Here is a 27,252-nt window from a genome sequence, read left to right on the forward strand (position 1 = left end):
TACCGTTTCAAATAATATGCTTCCATCTCAGAACATACTTATCGAACTCGGCATCCTAGAATTTATTCTAGCTAGAACTACGCGCGACCTGATTATAAGTTAAAGTTATTTAACAAGGATACGTAGGCAATCCTATTTATGGATTCGGTCCAATCAAATAAAAATATAATGTGCATAAGTGTTGGAAATGAGCAAATGAAAAAAAGGAGAGAAGCAAAAGGAAAACAAGAAAAATAAAATTACGCCTTTATTAATATTTAAAAATAAATAAGAAGGAAAACAAAAGTGCTAAGGAATGAAAAACAAACACAACTGAAATAAATAAAGTGCACCTACACCCTAACAAGAACTACACTACTCGAGTTCTTCCGGATCATCAAACAAAGTTTTGTAGAGGGAAATGTTCGCAGGGTCCACCTCCACAGGCTTCTGCGCTGCCCCTATATCAATCTCCATAAGAACAGGCTCCTTGACACTAACTTCCAAGGATGCCAAGGCCTCAGAAACATTTTCAGTTTGAACAGCTATAGCCCGCTCAGCCTCAAGGGCACAAACAATGGGATGGGAAGGATTATCAACATCAATTGGATTAGCCACTGGTTTTACTAGGGGCTGAACTTTCCTAACCCATACATTATTCCGGCGACGATCTCCGCGAGAGCTTGCATTTCTTTTGTGAACGGCAGGCTCCTTCGTGTTAGGCACCTTTTTAGGCCTAGAACTGGAACGGGGAGGAACTTCCTTTCGCTTTCGATCAGGACGAGCTTTTACAGTCTTAATATCATGGTCGCGAGGATTAGCAGTATCACGGCTCTCATACTTAGCCCTACCTAGAGGTATCGAAAGCTCAGCCGGCTCTTCATTTCGAGCCTTAGTTCTCACAGCCTTATAATCAGAACTCATCCACAACTTGTAGTTTTCGGAAAGACCCACAAAGCCATCTCTAGCCACGGTCCAACGCGGCAGGCCACCGTAATACTTAGCCCACACTCGAACCCGTGCTTTGGAAAAGACCGCTACTTTAGGTGGTACCGTATCGGAAAATGGGATAGTCTGCCTTAAGCCGTACTGTCGCATGACCCGGTAAGGAAAGATGAAAACAGGCCGAGATAGCCCCAACAAAGAAACATAAACCAGTGCCTCGGAACCCCCCCGTCATATTAGTCAAACCCCACCACGGTACCACCCACTTAATAGAGCATATGCCATGAGTAAAATAGGAGGCCCATTCGGCCTCGTCCTAGCCTTGGTGCAAATACTTTCGGTTACCCAATGCTATAGGGCGATAACGTTTAGGATCCGCAGGAGCTTCTAAAAGCCTAAGTCGTTCCATGAGCCAAATCTGCAAAAAACGGGTACGATCAGAAAAATAATAATAAACGAAAGTCCTGCCTGGGGCGCACTTTCAACGCCCAGGACCGGGCGCCAGAAATTCCGACGCCCAGCTCTGGGCGCTGAAAATCAGCTCCAGGCAGGGGGCTGTCGAGGCAAACGAGAAAAGAAAAGAAAAAGAAAAAATAGGCGTATTACTTTGAGCGAATAAACGATCGATTACCTGCAGCAATAGGGGGCTCCCCTTAAAAATTTCAGACTTGGCATCCTTTTTCAACTCATCCGCATTCAGTAAGGTCTCGGCAACAACCAACGGCATAATGGAATAGCAACTCTCCATCTGGCTGATCAAAGGGATCAACCTTATGTCACCGAACTTGCCATTGTTATTCGACAGTAAATAGTGGTTCAACAGGCAGAATACAAGTGCTCGAATATTCAATTTATGTTCGGTCATATTTTCACTAGGTCTAAGGTGATGCTTTACGAGCTTTGCCAAATTAACCTTATCACCCACAACGATCTCAGCGAGCATATTAGCATCTAGTTCTAGGAAAGCCCTTATGGTTGTTTTACCCTCTTCAACAGTGCTAGGGGTAGCAGGAGTAGCATTGGTAGGATAACCGAGGATCGCGGAAAATTCATCTGGCAAAGGGCATACTTCATTTCCCCGAAAGACAAAAACATGGTGATCAGAATCCCAAAAGTCCAGGGCCGCATACAGAAAATTATAATCAATATTAATTTGTTGTAAGCCTAAGAGTGCCTCTAAGTGGTATCCTTTCAACAAAGCCTTTTCTGTGGGATTAAGGGCTCTTAACCAGCGCCTAACAACTCGTTGGAGGGAGAAGGGAGGAATCGACATTGCAAGAGCAGGGAAGAATAAAAGCTAAGCAATTGCAAAAAAAAAGAGGAAGATTGAGAGTGGTGAAAAATAAAGACGTACTTAACCCCTATATATACAAGAAAGCATCAAGTGACATCCCAATCCCATTCGGAAACGCGCTGAAAATCCGGGAACTGCCAAAATAGAACTTCCAGCACCCAAGGCTAGGCGCTGAAATTTTTAACGCCTGGCCCTGGGCCCCGAAAATGTAGCCCAAGGCCCGGATCCTTCAAAACGCGGAACGGGAAAGGACTTAAAACCGTGTTAATAGACACGAGGCCCTGCTGTAATCAAGATCAGCCCAAAGCACCTTTAGAGCCCGAATAGTGAAAACAAATGTTAAAACTCGTCGAAACTTAGACTCATCTCAAGAAAAAAATATGTGTACATTTTTCAAGGCAATATAGAAAAAAATAAAAATCAGGGTCATTCTTCGAAACACAAAAACAAAAATCAAGTCGTTGGTTTCTCAAATTAAAAAGCGTTTATTTGTCAAAAGATTAATCCAGGGCAAAGTAAGCTAGATGTATTAATTATTGAAAAATGAAGCAAACTTTGTCTCCCGGAAAATGAAGTCGCACTCCACGACTTCATCAAAGTAGCATACCACTACAAAGATCGCTCGCACTTACGAGCACGATCCAAAACACGATCAAGGACATTACAAAATGCGTATCCCCAAAGAACCTCTTTGACAAGAACTGACCGTAAAGCATGAGTGCTTGGGGGCTCGAAAGAAAACATAAATTTCAAAAGAGAGTATGCAAAGTTAAAAGCAATATTCCCAGACTACGCTGTACAAAGTCCCGTGTTTGGACAATCGCAAAAGATAAAACCGGATTACGACCTCAAGACAAAGGTCGCCGTTGAAACTTATACATAGTCCCCTAATCAAGGACCCAGGTAGTGGAAAAATTGAGCCGTAAAGACTAGCTCAAAACCATGAAAGATGATGACCACGAGACAATGGTCCGTCTAAGCACGTTGTCAACCCACATTCAGGTTGCAACTAAATCCGAGCATCCCTCGAAAGAGTTCGCTCTTACAAGAATGAATAAAAAGAAATTCTCAAAAGAAATCACAAGAACAAATGAAATAGGGACTTGCCCACCTCAATCGGGCAAGATCGCGGTACGTACCACACGAGTCCCAAATCGAAAAGACGAATTCAGGTTCGCCCACCTTCAGCGGGCGGGGTCTGCGTCACTAACCGCGTAGGTCCTCAGCTTTCGAAAATGAAAAGGAAATAAAATCTTCAAAAACAAAAAACAGGCTCGCCATCTTACACCAGCGGGGTTTACGTCACAAACCGCGTAGGTCCTTATTTTCAAAAACATCAAAACAGATTCGTCCACTTCTATCGGACGGGGCGTCCACCCTCAGCGGAAAGGCTCGCCCACCTTCAGCGGGCGGGGTCTGCGTCACTAACCGCGCAGGTCCTTAGTCGCTGCAGCGATAACTTTGCCTGGTTTATCTTTTTCCAAAAATCAAAAGATGGTTTATCTTTTTCCAAAAATCAAAAGATGGTTTATCTTTTTCCAAAAATCAAAAGATGGTTTATCTTTTTTCAAAAATCAAAAGATGGTTTATCTTTTTCCAAAAATCAAAAGATGGTTTATCTTTTTCCAAAAATCAAAAGATGGTTTATCTTTTTCCAAAAATCAAAAGATGGTTTATCTTTTTCCAAAAATCAAAAGATGGTTTATCTTTTTCCAAAAATCAAAAGATGGTTTCCCTTTCCCAAAAATCAAAGGATAGTTCCCCTTTTCCAAAAATCAAAAGATGGTTTATCTTTTTCCAAAAATCAAAATATGGTTTATCTTTTTCCAAAAATCAAAAGATGGTTTATCTTTTTCCAAAAATCAAAAGATGGTTTATCTTTTTCCAAAAATCAAAAGATGGTTTATCTTTTTCCAAAAATCAAAAGATGGTTTCCCTTTCCCAAAACTCAAAGCATAGTTCCCCTTTTCCAAAAATCAAAGGATTGGTTTTACGTTATTCCGAAAAAGAGCGATGTGCTGGATTTTCCTTCGTTTTACGTCCTATAAAAACAAGGGGGTTTTCTCGTTTAGCTAACCCTAAAAATGATAATCTTTAAAAACATTTTACCTCGTGATTGGGCTTGGCCAGGCCTAGTTACACTTTATAGCTTTGATTTCGAAAACATCTTAGATACTTCCAATGACAAAGTGAGGGAGTTTCTATACTATAAGTTAACAAATTCCAATGACACGTGAGGAATGTGTTAAACACTTCAAGTGATGACCCTTAAGTCAAATGTTATCACTCGGGGGCTCGCGAGACCCTCGCAAAACAGGTCACATACACCATGACTTGTATGACGCACTCCGTCTAATACTTTGACCATCGTCTCATCTCGAGACTTAGTCAAAGTAGGGGCTAGCTGTAGACACCTACTTTTGTCCCCATTCCCGAAAGGGAAGGTTCGATGATGAGAACATAAATCTCCACTTGGCAACGCATCTCCTATAAAATAACGAATCTCAATCACCCTTTCATTTCAGTCAAAACTGCTATTTATAGAAACCTGCTAAGAATAGTAACTGCCGTAAAAGGTAGTTGTTAAAAGTGGCAAAGTCATAAAAGATAGAAACCTGTCAGAATTAGGTGTTGCACTCCAACATAAATCCTAAAAGAGATAGAATATGCATTCCGGGTATAATTCGAAAATAAGAGTTACGTATTAATTAAATTCCTAACGAATCTAGAGTTCGTAACGGGCCCAGACGCATTCTGGCATAAAATTAGTACGCACTAAAAGACTCGGATAAATCTCACAAGCTCCGAATTCTAAGAGTCCAAATCTGACAAAGAAACGCGACCCAGATCCCAATTTCAACGCCTGGATCTGGGCGCCGAGCCCTGGGCGCTGAAAATGCCTGGGGCCGTTTTATCTCAGGATTCTTTTTGGATCCGTATCTTAAAATCTATCTTTCCACACACCCTTTTCCTATAAATACAGCCTCAAAACCGACGTGAAAAAAAACACACAATTACATAACCTGAGTATTGACTCTAGCCTTAAGCCTAAGCCTCACGCTGCGAAATTGATCTAGCGTTCTGTCGCAATCGACCCAAAAGTCGAACAGTACGCATCCTGCCCCTTGTAGCTTGATGAATTAAGCCTAAATACTGGAACATTGCTTGGAAACCCGAGATTCGTTAAATAAAAGGAGAAATAGCAAAGCCAAGTGGTTAGTTTTCTGAGAACCACAACGCACCTCTCAAGGGTGCGTTATAATGTGTCCCTCATATGATTTAATCGCTTTCATCACCCTTTTATAAAACGGTCAAACTATTAACTTGATTGATCTATCACGCCTAATAAGATAATACTTTGGACAATTGAATTATCATGCTAGGTACCTTAAATCAATCTAAATAAGATAATCACGATCAATTTAGTGTTATGTGTTGCATATTGCTAAAATCAATTCAGAATAGTTTAATAGTTTAACGCATGTCCCTTCAATTATTTATGCTGAGCTAGTAAGGATAACCTGCCTCTGGAGTATTATCGATGAGCACTCCTCTCGGTAGCTACAGTCCCCCGAACTCTCAATCTCTGCCCTGCGGGTGTACGTTGAGCGATCCCCACACCAGGATCACAAGGGAACCTATGGCCGTCGTGGTCGAACATAATTGCACTCCCTTTTTGTCACGATAACCGGATTTTATCAGTTTTTCTCATTGTCGTTAAAAACTGAATGGCGACTCCTATATTACTAGTCGATTGGGTGTAAACTCACAGGAAATCCAACTACACTTGATCTGACAAACGTCACGCCCACGAGGGACGAGGTCACACATTAGCCTCGTGCTTTTTCGACCCCCTCACACCAACAGAACTCACAATTTTTCTCAAGCTTCGATTTCCCCAAAATTTCAATTCTAAATTCTTCAATTGAATCCATATTGGTGCCACTTTAACCTCATCCTTGAAATCAACAATATCTTTATGCCAAGGTTTGCATATAACAGGTTTCTTATCAAAAGTGGGCCTTTTATCATTCAGAACTTTATCTCGATTTTCCATAGTAAAGAAACGCACCAGAAACACCCCATCCTCAATGGTTACCACCTTATCTACCCCCAAATCCTTCCATATACGTGTAAAGAAACCCTCAATAACAGATAATGGGGGGTTTGCACCTAAAATAACACAAACAATTGCAGAATTCCAGTAATCTACCTCATCCTGAATGTTCTCCATTTCAATCGCTACAATATGACCAACATGAGTGCTTTCAATTTAAGATTGAAAAATGGGTATGGGGGTTACCTGAGTAGAATGTTGTGGTTTCCCTAATTTCATCACCGATAACCATGATGAGAAGGTATGATGAGCTTCTGAACGTGCTTGCAACGTAGAAATGGAAGTTCTCGAGGAACGAATTTCACCCTCTTCTTCCATCGAGCCATTATCATCATCACTGGATTGAACCTCTATAGCAACAACACCAAGAAGTTCATCCATCGCTCTAGTTTTCATAGCCTGAGAATCCGACGTAGGACCAATTGTTTTTTGTGGTTTCTTACGAGCTTTTGTTTTTCCGGCCATGGCGTCAGCGTAGGATAAGAGAAGGGCTTAACCTACGCCGAGAGAATACGTGGGCAAGAAGAAAACCTTGATTTTTTTTCAAGTTACTTTGGGCTCTAAAAGTCCTACAAAAGTGGAAGTTTTTTATTTGAAAAATAATGGTTGGCAACCTTCCAGTTAAAAAAGGCCTGGAACAAAGGGGTATTAATTTGGATATATCTTGTGACTTATGTATCGATGTTTGTGAGGACGCACAACATATTTTCCGCCTTTGTAAATTGGCTCATGATGTGTGGAAGAGTGGTATGCTAGGCATATTCTCAACTTTTAACGAGAATCTATTAATTAAAGATTGGATTCTTAACTATATCCAACTTTTTATTAGCTTGGATGGAAAGGCTAGTGACCGCGTAGTTAATTTCATTGCAATTTTGTGGGGATTATGGGTTACACGAAATGCAATAGTTTTTCGATCATAGGATGGAGATATACAGGATTTACGAATGCAATTCAAGTTAGCAAGGGAGCAACATCTGGCATTCAGTTGGAAATGCAATGAAGAGTTGGGTTTTCACATCCACCAAAGCAATCGTCTGTTTACCCTCCAGGTTTTGACTTTGCAAATATTTTGAAAATTTCGACACATCTGGTATGGTGATATATATTGATGGATCTTGGAATAAAGTTACGTTAAGAGCAGGGATGGGTTGGGTTCTTCAACAACCAAGAATTGCGTTGACAAGAATCATTGGGGGTTGTGACTATGGTTAAGGACAATCATGATTACATGTTGAAGCAATGTCTTGTTTGAGTGCACTTCATTGGGCAAAGGGTTCTTCGATGACTAACATAGTAGTGTATACTGACTTAGCTATATTTGCAGAGACACACCATTCCAGATATTAGTGTCAGGTGGACATTGCAAGCTTGAGTTAGGTACGAATTTTACGAGGTATGTGATCAACAACGTCCAACGAGATCAAGTTCATTCGGTCCATGTTTTGGCGACAAGGGTAGAAAAGGATGGACTAAAGTTCGTTACGCCTTTTGATGTTAGGTCTATGTTTAGTTAATTAGTTTCTTTTCTTGTATCTGTATCCTATGCTAATTTAAATGCTCCCTATAATGGTTGGACTGTTTTAGGGGGTGTTTGGTTGGACTATAATGGTTGGACTGTTTTAGGGGGTGTTTGGTTGGACTTTTTAAAGTAGGTTTGAATGGAGTAAGAATTCTTTTCATCCATATTATTGTTTGTTGAAACATTTTGGTATGTAATCTTATACCAAGGGGGTCCTAACACCATCCCATTCCCCTAGAATCCCATACCCACATTACCCCCTAAGATTCATAATCCACTCCACCCAAAGATACAAACCCTAACTCCCAAAAAAAAAAGCACCACCATAACAAGGTTGATGGCACCTCAGCACTTTGGATCTAACCACCGTCACTGACCAGACCTTTCTCCTTTTCCGGTGACTTGACCGGCGACGTGGGTGATGGCTGTTATTTAGATCGATGCAATGTATCCTCTTTCATTTGTTGTCTAGATTGATTTAGGTTGTAATTCAATTGTTATCTGTAGAGTAAAATGAGATTGAATCTCGCTACCATTTTCCATTTTCTTATGCCTGGAAATGTGGAATTGAGTTTGCCATTGAAACGTTTTCCTTATACACTGGTAGTCGCAACTTTCGTCTGACACTTCATTCTTTTTGCTTTTCTTTTTTGAGATTTTTTGTTTTTTAAAAATTTTGCTTATGCATATTTTATTAATTTTGATGTATAATGCACAAATTAAATATATTATGTTTGGATTTGTAGCATTCCATATCAAAGTAAATCAAACAATACGAATGGGATAGAATCCATTCCAAGAGTACATCAAACAACTTTAAGTTGGTATGGGAATTTGAACACATACCTATATGGCCCTATGGTATGAGGTTCCATACCAATCCATTCCAATTTAATGAACCAAACGACCCCTGAAAGAGTTCTATTATTTGTCATTGACTAGTTGTTGGACCCTACGCTAGCGCGCACGATCCCCCAAGGTATACAAATTTATTTTGTAGAAATGTTAAATAAAAGATTGACATTTACAAGTTTACGTTAAATGGAAGAAAATCAACGTTAAAGTTCGATTTTCATTTAATTAATATTATGAAATTATACATAGGTTTACAATATTTGTGTAATTGAGATTGTAGCATTCCACGAGAAACATTGATAGGGGAAACGAGAGGGTAGAGGAAAACTAGGTTAGAAAGAGTTACGGGAGAAATTCGACGGAATGGGTTATTGGGTTGCCAGCAAAAGGAAGAAGAAAAGGGAAAAGAGAAAAAAGGAGACAAATAATAGCAATATGATCAAGGCTATAATTGTCCCCACACTATTTATAAGAATAAGACAAAAAAAAATTGAAGGCACAAAATGAGGGTAAAATAGTAAGTGCACTACTATAGGTGAATAGTAATAGAAGTTTAGGTTTTATAAGTGTTAGGATATTATATACATACGTTAAAAAAATGTACATGTGATTAGTAGAGAAATCGAACCCAAAACCCCATGTTTGAACAAAAAGACTTAATCATTGAGCTATATTCACTTACATGTTACCTTACTAAAAAGAAAGTATATGTAGACACCTAATTCGTGTTTCCCCTAATGGGATGATGACGAAACTATTATCCTTGTTAGGTGGTTGGTGAAACTCCGTGCGGAAGTCCCAATTGCTAAGATATATTCCAAAATCCAAAATACAAGGTCCAATTCCCGAGCTCGTTCCCTTTTCGAAACTCGTTAAAAAATTCAACTTCCAAAAATCAAATTCAAAATCCAAACACAATCTCACCATGGACCTCTCCATTGGTTTTACAAGGCCATTTCCAGTCGAAATGCCATTAAAGAATCCAAAATCGGGCGCCGAACCATAAAACCGAGCATGTCGGGCCCCGTCCCGTAAAACTGAGTCCAAAATACAAAATCCGGATACGAAAATGTGTGTTTTTCGTCGCAAAAATGCCTTAACCACCAAGCAATGCTACGCTCCAAAATACGTACAAAAGTACAAACCCACTGTACAAAAAAAAGGGCGGCGTCATCGTCCTTGTTTGGCGGCAACTGGGACACGTCAGCAGCGTCAGGCGCTGCTCTTGCGCTAGGCGCTGACGTGGCTTGGCGTTTAGCCGGCTAATCTCCTATTTAAACCCTTCATTTTCATCCAAATAAGGGGGAAGAATTCAATACAACGTCGTAATACGCATTTTTCCTCTCAAAACTCAAACATAAAATTCAATCTTCAAACTTTCAATTTTCCTACAATTTTCTAAAATATCAAAGCAATTGAGAGTACAAATCGGAAAACTAGCCTAAACCTAACAAGGTAAACCGAATCCCTAATACAAATGACCATGATTTAACCCAAGTTTCTACCTTTCTTATTTCAAGTTTACTAATCCTATGATGTTCTTGTGATGTTCATACACACTTGAACTAGGAAATGTCAAAAAAGGAGTAATCATTGAGCGGATTTCATACTTGAAACCCCCCTCAACTGATCTTCCAAACTCTTTTTACAAGTTTCAAGTTTCAATCTTTATGCTTTGTTTTCAAAAACATGATTAGTAAGTTGAAGCTTTCATTCTTGGAAGTATTCCTTACAACAATCATCATCAAATCTTCAAAAAACCTCAACTTTATACAAGTTCAAGAATGTTTGGGAAAGTCAAACCCGTTTCCAAACTAGAACACATGAACATTTCAATTTCTATATTCAATATTCAAGTTCTACATTCAATATTCAATGATGTTTAAATGAGATCACCACCGCCCACCACGACACCCCCCTTCTTCCTTCACGGATATCGACCATCACTTCACTAGCCCACCACCCTCCACTAGCCCACCACCCTTCACGGCTGACCACCACCACATCCCCCCCCCCCCCCCTTCTTCCTACACGATTAAAAAAAACAATTATTAAAACCATACAATGTTAATTATTAATAAGTTAATAACTACATTAGTAAATTAATCAAAAAACTAATTTGATTTTTATGTCACAAACTTATGAAGAATAAGCTTCGACCATGGTATAGACTTATGCAGTTTAAGCTCACACAATGACGTAGACTTATTCATTTTAAGCTCCTATCATGGTATGAGCTTAAACTACATAAATTTATCCATGGTTGGAGCTCCAAATTCACAAGTTTCTAATTTTTCCCCCAAGTTAATAAATTCAAATTCAATAACAAATCAAATCCTTAAATAACAAGGACTTATGCTTAAAATTATGCATTTTAAAGCTCCATGGTTTGAGCATAGAATGCACAAATCTATACCATGGGCGAAACTTCAAATTCATAAGTCTCAGCTCTAATTTATGTTTTCCAGGTTCATTAGTTCAAATTCAACAACAAATCATACCTCTAATTAAGATAGACTTATGAATATTAAGCTCAAACCATGGCGTAGACTTATGCATTTTAACCTCCTTCCATGGTAGGAGCTTAAACTATATAGGTCTTTATAATGGTAGAAGCTCAAATTTCATAAGTCTCTAATTTTTTTTCTGGGTTAATTAATTCAAGTTCAACAACAAATCAAACTCATAAATAACATAGACTTATGCATATTAGAATGTACCCATAGAACAACCTTATGCATTTTTAGCTCATGTCATGGTACAAGCTTAAAATGCACAAGTTTGTACCATGATACAAGCTTAATTAAAATGTATAAGTCTGTCCCATGGTACCAAATTAAAATATATTCAATATCATTTCTCACATAAAATGTTAATATCAATGTTTGAACTTATGACCTTGCATTTACAATTTATGACTATAAAATAGTAAAAAATGAAAAATGAAAATAATCTTATAAATGTTACAAGTATAACTTTATTGCCCAATTATATACGTAGTATTTGATTAACAATCTATTTGAACAAAATTTATTAATATTTTTCATTCGAACTTTTTCAGGTAACAAATTCCATTTTCCAAAAATACATTGACTTTGTAACTAAAGGTTGATGGTTTAAGATACTTCATACTCATTATTTTATAACTTAAGTATAAAAAATAAGGTTACATAGTTAATAAACTGAAGTATGAATTAAATAAAGTACTCGAAATTTTGGTACTCCGTTCTTAATATTAGTCATATTTTGATTTTTCAACTCGTTTCAGCTCAATATTTAAACGTAAATATCTCCAAATACGTATGTTAAAAAATTATAAAAATTTGATATTGTTAAACTACACGTTAAGACGAACAAAATAAGATCTCACATGAATATGTTTTGAAGTACATATTTGAAATAAATTAGAAGATTCTCTTCAATTGTGAATAGTGTCAAGATTCCAAAAAGGACTAATATTCGAGAACAGAGGGAGTATGTTAATTTTTGGTTGACTACAATTATTAATTATACTTCACTAGTACATAATTAACTTTAGGTAACACCGAAAAACTGTTACATAAAGGGGGTAAAGTGTTCCTATAGATAATAGGTAACACTTTATGGGTGATACATCTGCTCGTGCTACCTATTCTATTACGCAACACTTTTAATAACATATGGTAACACTTTTACTAGTGTTACCAAAAATAATTTTATGTAACACTTTTCCATTCCTATTGTAGCACTTTAAAAGTGTTACTCGTGATATCTTAGGTAACACTTTTTAACCATTAGTATCACTTTTTTACATCATCTTTTGATTTACAGTAACACTTTATTGAATCATAGGTATCACTTTTCACCATATAACGTAACACTTTTCTATTCTTACGTAACATTACATATTTAACACTTTTTAATATCTATTGTAACACTTGCAAAGTAATGCTTTTCATTAAATATAATAATAAATATTACAAAATTGGTTCATAAATAACAATAATAATTTTTATAATTTTTTTGGTAAAATAGCAATTTTATTACCAAAAGATAGTACGTACACAAAATAAGTTCCAAACACGGAAACAACTAAAGGAAGAGAGCACAACCCGCTGCCTAACAAACTAATTAACAAATTAAAATAATAGTATTTGATGTACGATCTATGAAAATTACATTATTATGTTCAAAATAAAATCAAATGATCATATCCAAAACTAAAATGTATAATCCAAAACTAAATGTCTTCTATCTTTTCATCTTCAACTGGTTTCCCTTACGTGCGCATGATTCTCAATGTCAACTTTAATCTTCATTTTCTATGCGATCCAATCCATCATCTTGATCCTATAAGAAGTATAAAATTAGTAAGATCCAACATCCATAATAAAATAAAGCACAACCAGAAATTGCATTACAAGAACTGAAGTTAAGATGAAACAAAGGATGTGCCAAGCGCATGTAGTACATGAATTATCATAAAATAATTACAGAGATAAAATTTACTTCAGAGTTCCGATACAGATTACCCTGTCACAAATCTCACAAATATCACTGAAGGAATATCCACAAAATTATCATTGGGTGATTCCTGGCAACTTACCAACTTTATCCTGTCACATGAGAAAAGGGACTTATATCGTGCAGCAAGTTGAACATAAGTAATACTGTAATAGCAAAACCTAAGAGAACAATATGAAATTATGAACTTGACACAAAGAGTCAGCAACTCAGTCCAACTGTCCAAGTTGGCAAGACTTCTTTTCAAATCAGATTAAACTGTTACATCAATAACTTTAATCAACCAATCCAAACTTGTTTCGAGGACTCAATTACTTTCACCTAAAATGTATCTCCAACAAGCCAAAATTCCATGCCAAAGCATTTATTCTTCTAGCAGTAAACTGGAAATGTTTCTTTGGCCCAAACTGCTCCTCAAATTAAGTATTTGAATTCAGAGGAACAAGTGATGCAGCAATGTAGGTTTTACAGATTGAAAACACAGAAAAGACTGTGAAGTACATGTACTCCCGTCAATGTACTCTTTCTAAATCCTTTTTTTTCTGCCTACGGCTGGATGCTTTTGTGGTTTAGCACTCCAGCTTGATACTGCGATCAGACATGACCATACCCCTCTTCTTATTTTAATAACCACTTTACGTTTATATACATCATCAAGTTGAGAAGATTGGTTGGCTCATTTATGAAACTGAGCAAAACAAAACAAAGTATGATTTGCAAGGGAGAATTTCCCACTTCAATTTCTCAACCAAATCTGAAAACAACATACATAAACATCTTGCAGGCTTATACACTCACCTAAATCAGCTAGAAACTGAGACTAGACACACTAAAAATGTTGTGTCTGTCTACGTAAACAGTACCTACCAATAACAAAACGTGGTCCTACTCTAGCCAAAATATGTAAAACACAAGCAGACTCAAGGCGTATCAAATAGTTGCATTGTAGTTGGACACTTGGATGAACCACCTAACTGGATAAGCTAAACTACTACTAGATAACTCAAAGAAAGAAAAAAAATTATGTCTGACAACTTGACTAGACAAATCTTAGGATTCCTTCTAAAGCGAATCAAAAAAAAAATTAGTAGTTAAATCCTAGCTGCTAGCAACAATTGGACTGACAGCTGCTCCACCTGATCAGTTTGCTCCAGCTGCTCCACCTAATTCTGATTTTTTTACTTCTCTTTTCTCAAGTTGAATACCTAGAATCCTAGAGTCTAACACATGACTAGAGAGGTTGAAACAAAGCAGAAACTTCAAACTAGAAGCCCGGAACAACAGAGAGACAACAAATGAAATCCTAGCCTGTAACAAGGTCTGAATTTAAGAAATTATGCATGGTTGAGTGCCTAGTTGCCTAAACAGGATTATATTTGAATCCATGATACGTTGTCTTTTAAGGCGTCCACATAAAATTCAAACATGTGAGGGGGTCGAAAAAGCACGAGGCTAATGCATGACCTCGTCCCTCGTGGGTGTGACGCTTCTTTTTGTCAAATCAAGTGTAATTGGATTTCCTGTGAGTTTACACCCAATTGACTAGTAATATAGCAGTCGCCATTCAGTTTTTAACGACAATGAGAAAACCTAACAAAACCCGGTTATCGTGACATAAAGGGAGTGCAATTATGTTTGACCACGACGGCCGTAGGTTCCCTTGTGATCACTGGTGGTGGGGATCGCTCAACGTACACCCGTAGGGTAGAAATTGAGGGTTCGGGGGACTGTAACTACCGAGAGGAGTACTCGCTCTTTGATAACTCCAGAGGCAGGATATCCTTACTAGCTCAGCATAAATAATTGAAGGGACATGCGTTAACTATTAAACTAATCTGAGTTGATTTTATGCAACATATAGTACTAGATCGAGCGCGATTATCTGATTTAGATTGTTTTAAGGGACCTAGCATGATAATCCAATTTCCCAAAAATATCATATTTATTAAGCGTGATCGAACAATCAGATTTAGTTAGTTTAACAGTTAATAAAAGGGCGAGGAAAGCAATTAAACCATGGAAAAGGGACACATTACGACGCACCCTTGAGAGGTGCGTCACGGTTCTCAGAAAACTAACCACTTTGACTTTGCTATTTCTCCTTTTATTTAACGAATCTCAAATTATGGTAAAGGATACGTTCTGTTCGATTTATGGATCGATTGCGACAGAACGCGTGATCAGTTTTGCAGCGTGAGGCTTAGGCTTAGGGGTTTTAGAGTCAATACTCAGAAATATAATTGTGTGTTGTTGTCTTTTCACGTCGAACTTAAGGCCCTATTTATAGAAAAGAGTTCGTGGAAAGATAGAATTGTAGAACTCTAATCCACGAGGAATTAGGAAAAAACACGTACCAGGTATTTTTAGCGCCCAGGGCTGGGGGTCAAAGATTTCGGCGCCCAGCTGTGGGCGTTGAAAATAGGATCCAGGCAATTTCAGCGCCCATGGCTGGGCGTTGAAATTGCTGTTTGGGCCGTTTCTTTGTCAAATTCGGACTCTTAGAATCCGGAGTGTATGAGACTTAATCGAGTCTTTTAGTGCGTATTAGTTTTATGACGGAATGCGTCTGGGCCCGTTACGAACTCTAGGCTCGTTATGATTTTAATTAATACGTAACTCTTATTTCTGAATCATATTAGGAATAGGATTCTCGCAGTTTTCTATCTCATTTAGGATTTATGTTGGAGTGCAACACCTAATTCTGACAGGTTTCTATTTTTTATGACTTGCCACTTTTGAAGCCACCCTTTACGGCAGTTACTATTTTTTAGCAGGTTTCCATAAATAGCAGGTTTCGGGTGAAACGAGAAGGGTGATTGAGATTCGTTATTTTATAGGAGATGCGTTGTCAAGTGGAGATTTATGTTTTCATCATCGAACCTTCCCTTTCGGGAATGGGGACAAAAGTAGGTGTCTACAGTTAGCCCCCACTTTGACTGAGTCTTGGAGTAAGACGATGGTCGTCAAAGTATAAGACGGAGTACGTCACACAAGCCATGGTGACCTGTTTTTTGCGAGGGTCTCACGAGCCCCCGAGTGATAACATTTGACTTAAGGGTCATCACTTTGAAGTGTCCACATATCCCTCACGTGTCATTGGGATTCGTCAACTGATAGTATAGAAACTTCCTCACTTTGTCATTGGAAGGATCTAACGGTGCGTAGAAACTCCCTCACTTTGTCATTGGGAGTAGCCACAGATGTTTTCGAAATCAAAGCTGTAAAGTGTAATTGGGCCTGGCCAAGCCCAATCACGAGGTAAAAATGTTTTTAAAGATTCTCATTTTCAGGGTTAGCTAAACAAGAAAACCCCCTTGTTTTTATAGGACGTAAAACGAAGGAAAATCCAGCACATCGTTCTTTTTGGAAAAAACGGAAAACCAACACTTTAATTTTTGGAAAAAAGGAAAAACTACTCACATCGCTCTTTTTTTTTGGAAAAACGGAAAACCAATAACTACTCACATCGCTCTTTTTTGGAAAAAACGGAAAACCAAAAGCTACTCATATCGTTTTTGGGAAAAACGGAAAACCAAAGGCTACTCACATCGTTTTTTGGGAAAAACGGAAAACCAAAGGCTACTCATATCATTTTTTGGGAAAAAAAACGGAAAACCGAAGGCTACTCACATCGTTTTTGGAAAAAACGGAAAACCAAAGGCTACTCACATCGTTTTTGGGAAAAACGGAAAACCAAAGGCTACTCACATCTTTTTTGGGAAAAACGGAAAACCAAAGGCTACTCACATCTTTTTTGGGAAAAACGGAAAACCAAAAAAAAGTTATCGCTGCAGCGACTAAGGACCTGCGCGGTTAGTGACGCAGACCCCGCCGGCTAAAGATGGCGAGCCTGTTTTTTGTTTTGAAGATTTTTATTTTTCGAAAACTGAGGATCCGCGCGGCTAGTGACACAGACCCCTCCCGCTGAAGGTGAGCGAGTCCTGTCCGCTGAGGGTGGACGTCCCTGAATTCGTTTATCTATATGGAACTCGCGCGGTTCGTGGCGCGATCTTGCCCGATTGAGGTGGGCAAGTCCCTATTTCATTTGTTCTTGTGATTTCTTTGAGAATTTCTTTTCTTATTCATTCTCGCATGAGCGAATTATTTCGAGGGATGCTGGAATTTAGTTGTAACCTGAACGTGGGCTGATAACGTGCTTAGACGGGCCATTTGTCTTGTGGTCATCATCTTTTAATGTTTTTGAGCTAGTCTTTATGGCTCAATTTCGCCACCACTTGGGTCTTTGATCAGAGGACCACGTACAAGTATCAACGACGACCTTTGTCTTGAGGTCGTAAACTGGTTTTATTTTTTTGAGACATCCAAACACGGGACTTCGTACATCATGGTCTGGAAATATTGTTTTAACTTTTCATATTATATATTTTCTTTTCGAGCCCCCCAAGCATTCGTGCTTTGACGGTCATTTCTTGTTAAAGAGGTTCCTTGGGGATATGCATTTTGTAATGTCCTTGATCGTGTTTGGGGATCGTGCTCGTAAGTGCGAGCGATCTTTGAAGTGGTATGCTACTTTGACGAAGTCGTGAGGTGCGACTTTCGGCAATTTTCAAGTCGAATGAATATGGCAGGGCCCTATAGAAGTCAGAGCTATTTTTTGGGCCTGGGCTCATTTTCGGCGCCCAGGCCAGGGCGTCATAAAAAATTTACGCCCAGGTGGGGCATTGAAAATGTTGTTTGGGCCGGTCTTTTGATGACACAGTTGGCCTCTTGTTTTTTCGTTTATTTCACTTGGAAGTTCTATGTATTCTTTTTTCTTTATTTTTAGAACGTGATGATTTTCTCGAGAAGCCGTAGCCGATTGGTGGACTACGGTGCCTGTCGCTTTGGGGCGATTATTTTAAGGAACTGTTGCTCTTAAGGCGTACAGTTATTGCGATAGTTTGGCGAGTCTATATGGCCCGAGGAACATACCTTGAGGCGTAAGACTTTGACCGCTCTTGTTGTTGTATATTTTTCCTTTTGAACGCATTCGTGAATGTTCGATACTTAGAATGATGATATGTATGTGCGAACGAGCGTTCATAGAATGGCCGTTGTGTGCGGTCCATTAATCAGTTTGCTTGAATCATTATTTTTTTGAGCAATGACTGATTTTGAATAGTTTGCTTAGAAGCTTGATAGGGTTCAGGCCCATTCATGAAGTGGGCTCAAACATCGTGCCCTTTCGATTGTTCAAACATTTGCTTCGAGACCCTTTTTTTTATTATGGTTGTTTCGTAGCTTGGAGCCCCCAAGTATGCATGTTGGAATGCTTCCTTTTGGCGTACGATTTTTGTAGGTTCTTTCGAAAAAGATGCCTCGGGGTTCCTGCTCGTGTGGATGCGAGCTATCCCTTCCATGGTAGGTAATATTTTGCTACTTTTAATCCTTAATGTAGAAGTCGTGTGGCTTGCATGATAAGTAGTCTTTGCCTCTTTTACACATGCTCTTTGGTCGTGCCCGCATTAGTGCAATATGCCTTACTCCTCTTTTTTAGACTTGTACCGTGGGATGGTTGAACTTATGGTGCGACGTAGGCTTGTGTGGCCTAACAGCGTGTCTTATAACATTCCTCCAGGTGTTGGGATATCATTATTTTTTTTGCATTGGAGTACTTCATCACGCTTTGTTCAGGTGCTCGAACAAGTGTAGCACCTTCCGCGTGGGTGTGCACGGGTTATTACTTCGTTCGATGCGAGGATTCATAGATGTTTCTTCTTATTTTTATCTGGGCGAAACTTGGCTAGCAGAAAGATTCAGCGCCCAGGCTGGGGCGTTAAAGATATCGGTGCCCAGCTCTGGGCGTTGAAAATGATTTCTGAGTATATTTTGACAGTTCTTATCCTTGATTTTTTTTTCTTTCGCTTTTGCTTTGGAACGAGGCAGACTGTGTAACGGGCGCTTGTAGGGCGAGCGTTATGTGCAGTAGTTTGATCAGAGTTTTGGTGACTCGCGATTTTCAGTTACCCTTGTTAGTGGGGTGACTTTATATATTCTAAGTAGTGCTTAGAATTTGGGAGGGGTTGTAGCCATTCTAAGCTTTGTTTTACACGATTAAAGCTTAGGATTGTGCCCCCATGACGTATGTATAGCATTAGCGTCGAGAATTTGCGATAAAATCGTCATTTCGAGCATTTTTAGAGTGTTTTTCTCAAGCCTCCAATTGTAGCTACGGGATTGGCTTGGTGCTATAATGCTTTGCGTACGTCTTTATGCATTCATGGTGACATGGATCATGAATAGTTTGAACCAGACTCGTTTAGTGCGAGGTACGTTCGAGTAGTGACCTGCTACTTCTCTTGTAAATGTCGTATTATGCGACATCGCCATGGTCAAGGTAGTAACATGTGGAAGTGTGCCTTGACCAAAAGTTAGGTGCCTTTCTTTACCCATAATCATATTTAGAAATCTTTTTGACTCACTTGCAACATCGGGATAAACGCATACTTAGATTAAACCAACGACTCTTTATTATGTTCGAAGAAGTCTTTAAAAATTATTTGGAAATTATTTAAAATCCGAAAATTATTTGGAAATTATTTAAAATCCGAGTCCTACTGTGTACGATCCGAGGTGTCCTAAGTAGGTTAACTTATAGAAGGGTTCGTACAGGATTACATGAGTGAATCAAAATACTGTTACGATTTTTGGAACGCTTTCTAAGGATTTGCTGGAAGCCAGGGTGCAGGCGTCAAGATATACTTGTGCCCGTTTGGCATATGCTTTAGGCTTTTAGGGCCATCCTTTCCAGAATTACGGGAATATAAACCGTTTTCAAATCGACTTAGATTTACTTGGTGTATGTCTGTACAAAAGGTCAAGGTATACTTAGTTCTTTCCCTAGCTCTTTCATTTCAATTTTTAGCCCCCAATTGCTATTATGTCTTCCCATTAATGATGCTTTTAGATTTCGATTTTAGATGCCCGTGTCATATGTCTGAGTAGGGTGAGCCTTGGTTAAGTGCCAAGTCCTATTGACAATGTCTGTTTTTTTTTCAAAGGGGATTCGCAAGCATTTGAATTACCATGAACGGGTGCCCTGAGTTCGAAGGAACGATGGGGCAATGCCGTAGAACAATTCTCTTTATTGCAAGCTTACTGCCTTTACTACTTGTTGGCGATTATGACTGTGTCTAGTGGTGAAAGAAGGTCTTTAAGTGAGTTAGTTCGCTTTAGGGAGGGTCAAGTCGAGTACTTTTAGAGGTCATGGATGCTTGCGCTAGCCCCCATTCAATTGAGGCAAAGCGATCTTTTTGAGTCTTGGCTAAGTGCCTAGGAGTGTGAGTGCTCCTTCTAGCAAGGGTACGTGCCCTTATTATTTTTCGATGTGTGCTCGTTTTGGCATCTTGGTGACTTGGATTCTTCCTTTGACTTTTCTTTCGACTTGGGTTGCAAGTAATTAAATTTCAATAAGGGACTTCTATTCTTTATTCTTGTTTTTCTATAGACTTTAATATTTTTGCAAATTGGTTGGACCGAATCATGGATTGCCTACGTATCCGCCTTAAATAGATTTAATTTGGAATCAGGTCTTGCGTAGTTCTTAGCCAGAAAATGGTTTCTTAGAATGCCGATTTTAAACAAGTACGTTCTGAGGTGGAAACGTATTATTTGAAACGGTAGAATAAGTGAAGTTTATTATTATTTTAATCTGTTGCCTTGCCGTAAGCCAAAAATTTGTTTTATATATTTTTTTTTGAGAACATGTATTTTTTTGTGGTACGTATATCTGAATACGTGTTGTACCCCCCCCAAGTGTTCGTTATTGTTCCGTGTATGTGCAGATAAAATGACGAGCACTTCTGGACAAATTTTAGGAAGCAGAGAGATTCAGCGCCCAGGCTGGGGTGCTAAAGATTTCGGCGCCCAGCTCTGGGCACTGAAAATGATATCTGGGCAGATTTTTTGGTTTTGTGCCAAATATTTGTGAACCTTTTTTGCGCGCTAAATGCTTCTTTGTCTTTTTAGACTAACTTTAGAGGCGCTTTGCAAAGTTTCTTTTTTATTATTTATTATTATTATTTTTTACGTTAAGCGTAGAATGTACTTTTCATTTGTCTTTTTTTATTTGTGACTCAAGACGGTTTGAAAGATGGGTTCAATGAGATAGGATAAGTTGAGTTGTATAGGTATTGGTCAAGCATGAGGATTATATCTGCTAAGGCCAATGAATAGCATGGGGAAGGCTTAAGGGTATATCAACAGGATGTATCCAAACAAGTTATATGGTCATTATGCTAATGGTGGTGTAAGAGCAGGTTTGGACTTTGGAAATGATGGGCACGATGCACGTATCAATGGCCGTGCGTGGTTTGCGGTTGATAACAAGTTCAAAAACAAGAGTTGAGGTAATGGTTTCTTGGGTTATGGCAATGAGAACATGGATGGGTTAAATGAGCTGAACAGGGACCCCAGAGCGAAGGCGTCTAAGAGCATAAGGATTGGAAAGGGTAGACATTGTAGAATTTTATGATTTGGATTGGTTGACTCAATTCTTTTCCTTCGTTTACTTGGGTAGATTTCCCACTTTGGGAGGTACGGGCTAAGTATTTCATGGCTCTTTTCGCTCTCCCTTTTCTTTTTCTCTTTTTTTATTTTTGCTTGGGATTTCTCCCTGTGAGGGGGTCGAAAAAGCATGAGGCAAATGCGTGACCTCATCCCTCGTGGGTGTGACGATTCTTTTTATTCAATCAAGTGTAATTAGATTTCCTGTGAGTATACACCCAATTAACTAGTAATATAGGAGTCGCCATTCAGTTTTTAACGACAATGAGAAAAACTGACAAAATCCGGTTATCGTGACATAAAGGGAGTGCAATTATGTTTGACCACGACGGCCGTAGGTTCCCTTGTGATCCCTGGTGTGGGGATCTCTCAATATACACCCGCAAGGTAGAGATTGAGGGTTCGGGGGACTGTAACTACCGAGAGGAGTACTTTGCTCGTCGATAACTCCAGAGGCAGGATATCCTTACTAGCTCAGCATAAATAATTAAAGGGACATGCGTTGACTATTAAACTAATCTGAGTTGATTTTAGCAATATGCAAAATATAATACTAATTCGATCGTGATTATCTGATTTAAATAGCAGTAAGGGACCTAGCATGATAATCCGATTTCCCAAAATATTATATTTGTTAGGCGTGATAGAACAATCAGATTAGGTTAGTTTAACAGTTCATAAAAAGGGCGAGGAAAGCAGTAAAATCATCGAAAAGGGACACATTACGACGCACCCTTGAGAGGTGCGTCACGGTTCTCAGAAAACTAACCACTTTGACTTTGCTATTTCTCCTTTTTATTTAACGAATCTCAATTATGGGACAGGATACGTTCTGTTCGATTTATGGATCGATTGCGACAGAACGCGTGAACAATTTCGCAGCGAGAGGCTTAGGATAAGGGTTGGAGTCAATACTCATAATATAATTGTGTGTTGTTGTGTTCTTTCACGTCGAATTTAGGGGGCTATTTATAGGGAAGAGTTCGTGGAAAGATAGAATTGCAGAGTTCTAATCCACAAAGAATTAGGAAAAAACACGTACCCAAGTATTTTCAGCGCCCAGGCCTGGGCGCCGAAGATTTCGGCGCCCAGAGCCAGGCGTTGAAAATAGGGTCTGGGCTGCTTTCTTTAGTCAGATTTGGATTCCTGAAATCCGTAGAGTTTGAGATTAATTCGAGTCTTTTAGCGCGTATTAATTTTATGACGGAATGCGTCTGGGCCCGTTACGAACTCTAGGCTCGTTAGGATTTTAATTAATACGTAACTCTTATTTCCGAATCATATTAGGAATAGGATTCTCGCAGTTTTCTATCTCATTTAGGATTTATGTTGGAATGCAACACCTAATTCTGACGGGTTTCTATCTTTTATGATTTGCCACTTTTAGAAGCTACCTTTTACGGCAGTTACTATTTTTAGCAGGTTTCTATAAATAGCAGGTTTCAGGTGAAATGAAAAGGGGAATCGAGATTCGTTTATTTTACAGGAGATGCGTTGTCAAGTGGAGATTTACGTTTTCATCATCGAACCTTTTCCTTGCGGGAATGGGGACAAAAGTAGGTGTCTACAGTTAGCCCCCACTTTGACTGAGTCTTGGAGTTAGACGATGGTCAAAGTATTAGACGGAGTGCGTCACACAAGCCACGGTGTATTGTGACCTGTTTTGCGAGGGTCTCACGAGCCCCCGAGTGATAACATTTGACTTAAGGGTCATCACTTGAAGTGTCGACATATCCCTCACGTGTCATTGGGATTTGTCAACTATTAGTATAGAAACTTCCTCACTTTGTTATTGGAAGGATCTAAAGGTGCGTAGAAACTCCCTCACTTTGTCATTGGGAGTAGCTACAGAGTTTTCGAAATCAAAGCTATAAAGTGTAATTGGGCCTGGCCAAGCCCAATCACGAGGTAAAAACGTTTTTTTTTAAAGATTCTCATTTTCAGGGCTAGCTAAACGAGAAAACCCCCTTGTTTTTATAGGACGTAAAACGAAGGAAAATCCAGCACCCTTGTTTTTATAGGACGTAAAACGAAGGAAAATCCAGCAAAAGTTATCGCTGCAGCGACTAAGGACCTGCGCGGTTAGTGACGCAGACCCCGCCAGCTGAAGATGGCGAGCCTGTCCGCTGAGGGTGGACGCCCCGTCCGATAGAAGTGGACGAATCTGTTTTGATGTTTTGAAAATAAGGACCTACGCGGTTTGTGACGTAGACCCCGCCGGCTGAAGATGGCGAACCTGTCCGCTGAGGGTGGACGCCCCGTCCGATAGAAGTGGACGAATCTATTTTGAAATTTATTTTGCTTTTTTGAAAATAAGGACCTACGTGGTTTGCGCCGTAGACCCCGCCGGCTGAAGATGGCGAGCCTATTTTAAATTTGAAGATTTTATTTTTTCGAAAACTGAGGACCTGCGCGGCTAGTGACGCAGACCCCGCCTGCTGAGGGTGGGCGAGCCCTGTCCGCTGAGGGTGGACGTCCCTGAATTCGTTTTCTTTTCGATTTGGGAACTCGCGCGGTTTGTGACGCGATCTTGCCGATTGAAGATGGGCAAGTTCCTATTTCTTTGGTTCTTGTGATTTCTTTTGAGAATTTCTTTTTCATTCTTGCAAGAGCGAATTCTTTCGAGGGGTGCTCGAATTTAGTTGTAACCTGAACGTGGGCTGACAACGTGTTCAGACCGATCTTTGTCTTGCGACCGTCCGCTTTCGTGATTTTGAGCTAGTCTTTACGGCTCGACTTGGTCTTTGATCAGAGGACCGTGCACAAGCGTCAGTGACGTCCTTTCGATGAGGTCGAACCTATTGTTGTTCTTGTTTCAGACATCCAAACATGATATGGTGTATGGCGCAGTCCGGGAATGTGATTTTGATCGCGCGCTCCTCGTTGGAGTCTATTTTTTTCGCGAGCCCCCAAGCACTGGGGCTCGTCGGTTGTTTTTCACATCTTGTAATCATGTTTGGGGTCATGCTCGTATGTGCGAGCGACCTTCTATAGTAGCGTGCTACTTTAGCGAAGCCGTGGAGTGCGACTTTAGTTTTCAGGCGACATCCGGTTTTAGCTTGGCCCGGATTAACCCTTTGATAGACAAACATTTTTTTATTTGGAAAACCAATGACTTGACGACATATATTTTTGGTGTTTCAAAGAATGACCATGATATTTAACTTGCTTTTTTGAAAGTGTACATAAGCATTTTCTGAGACGAGTCTAAGTTTCGACCAAATGTTATTATTTTTTCTTGCTTATTTGGGAGCTAAAGGTGCTTTGGGCTTGATTCTACTTGCAATAGGGCCTCGTGTTTTAGCAACACGGTCTTAAGTCCTTTCCTTTTCCGTGTTTTGTGAAATCTGGGCCTTGGGCTGCATTTTCAGCGCCCAAGTTCAGGCGTTAAACATTTCGGCGCCCAGGGGTGGGCGCTGAAAGTCCTTTCCTGGTAATATTTGATTTTCGGATTTCTAAACACGTTTCCGAATGGGATCAGGATGTTATTGGGTGCGTTCAGCTATATATAGGGGCTAGATACGTCCTTATTTTCCACCACTCTCAAATTCTTTCTCTTCTTTTGCTGTGCTCTAATTATTCACTGCTTTTGCCATGTCGATCCCTACTTTCTCACTCCAACGGACTGTTAGGCGTTGGCTGCGGGCGCTTACTCCCACAGAAAAAGCTTTGTTAAAATAATACCACTTAGAGGCACTTTAAGGTTTACAACAAATTAATAATGATTATAACTTTCTGCATGCTGCCCTAAGCTTTTGGGACTCCGATCATCATGTTTTTGCCTTTCGGGGCAATGAAATATGTCCTTTGCCTGATGAATTTGCTGCGATCCTTGGTTATCCTACTAATGCTACTCCTGTTACCCCTGGCACTATTGAAGAGGGTAAAACAACTATAAGGGCTTTCCTAGGGCTAGATGATAACATGTTTGCTGAAATTGTTGTAGATGATAAGGTTAACTTGGCAAAACTTGTAAAACATCACTTTAGGCCTAGTAAAAATATGACCGAACAGAAATTGAATATTCGAGCCCTTGTATTTTGCTTGTTGAATCATTATTTGCTGTCGAATAACAATGGTGAGTTCGGTGACATAAGGTTGATCCCCTTGATTAGCCAGATGGAAAGTTGCTATTCTATCATGCCGTTGGTTGTTGCCGAGACTTTGCTGAGTGCGGATGAGCTGAAGAAGGATGCCAAGTCCGAACATTTTAAGGGAAGCCCCCTATTACTGCAGGTAATCGATTTTTTTCTTTGCGCGCATACACGTCCCTTTTGCATATATTTCTTTTTGCTTGGGGCTGAGTTTCAGCGCCCAGGGCTGGGCGCTGGAATTTTCGGCGCCTGGTCCTGGGCGTTGAAACTGCGCCCCAGGAACCGTTTTTTCTTTCTTTTCATTCTTTTGATTCGATCGTACCTGTTTTTGCAGATTTGGCTTGCGGAACGGCTTAGACTTTTGGAAGCTCCTGCCGATCCTAAACATTATCGCCCTGTAGCTTTGGGTAACCGAAAATACTTGCACCAAGTCCAGGACGAGGCCGAATGGACCTCCTTTTTTACTTATGGCATTTGTTCTATTAAGTGGGTGGTACCATGGTGGGGTTTGACTACTATGACAGGGGGTTCTGATGTATCGGTTTATGTTTCTTTGTTGGGGCTATCTCGTCCCATTTATATTTTCCCTTACCGAGTCATGCGTCAATATGGTTTAAGGCAGACTATCCCCTTTTTTGATACGGTACCACCTAAGGTAGCGGCCTTTTCACAAACACGGGTCTTAGCGTGGGCTAAGTATTATGATGGTCTCCCGCGTTGGGCCGTAGCTACAAATGGCTTTGTGGGTCTTTCTAAAAATTACAAGTTGTGGATGAGCTCCGATGACAAAGATGTGAGGACCGAGGCTCGTAATGGGGAGCCGGCTGAGCTTTTGATACCTCGTATTCGTGTTAAGTATGAGGGTCCTGATTCTGCCAAACCTCGTACCTATAGTTTTAAGACTGTGAAAGCTCGTCCTGATCGAAAGCGAAAGGAAGTTCCTCCCCGTTCCAGTTTCAGGCCTAAAAAGATGCCTAACATGAAGGGGCCTGCTGTTGTCAAAAGAAATGCAAGCTCTCGCGGAGATCGTCGCCGGAACAATGTATGGGTTAGGAAGGCTCAGCCGCCTGTAGAAACAGTGGCTAGTCTAGTTGATGATAATAATCCTTCTCCCACCATTGTTTGTGCCCTTGAGGCTGAGCGGGCTATAACTGAGAATGTTTCTGAAGCCTTGGCATCTTTGGAAGTTAGTGTCCAGGAGCCGGTTCTTATGGAGATTGACATTGGGGCAGCGCAGAGGACTGTGGGGGTGGATCCTGCGAATATTTCCCTCTACAAGACTTTATTTGATGATCCAGAAGAACTAGAGTAGTATAGTTCTTGTTAGGGTGTAGGTGCCCTCTATTTATTTCAGTCGTGTTTGTTTTTATTTTTAGCACTCTGTTTTCCTTCTTATTATATTTTAATAAAGGCGTATTTTTAGTTTTCATTTTCACTC

General features: G+C 39.7%; 1 protein-coding gene across 1 annotated transcript in view; it reads right to left on the minus strand.

Moving 5' to 3' along the window:
* Nucleotides 1-12,706: 12,706 nt before the first annotated feature.
* Nucleotides 12,707-27,252, minus strand: part of LOC130460139 (uncharacterized) — a 30,440-nt gene continuing 15,894 nt past the window's right edge. The window contains exon 8 of the mRNA XM_056827826.1: nt 12,707-13,041. Within this exon, the coding sequence (XP_056683804.1) occupies nt 13,000-13,041 (42 nt within the window). The 3' untranslated portion in view covers nt 12,707-12,999. The remainder of the gene's footprint in view (nt 13,042-27,252) is intronic.

This window comes from Spinacia oleracea, chromosome 4 (genome assembly GCF_020520425.1).
Source record: "Spinacia oleracea cultivar Varoflay chromosome 4, BTI_SOV_V1, whole genome shotgun sequence".
NCBI classification, from domain to species: domain Eukaryota; kingdom Viridiplantae; phylum Streptophyta; class Magnoliopsida; order Caryophyllales; family Amaranthaceae; genus Spinacia; species Spinacia oleracea.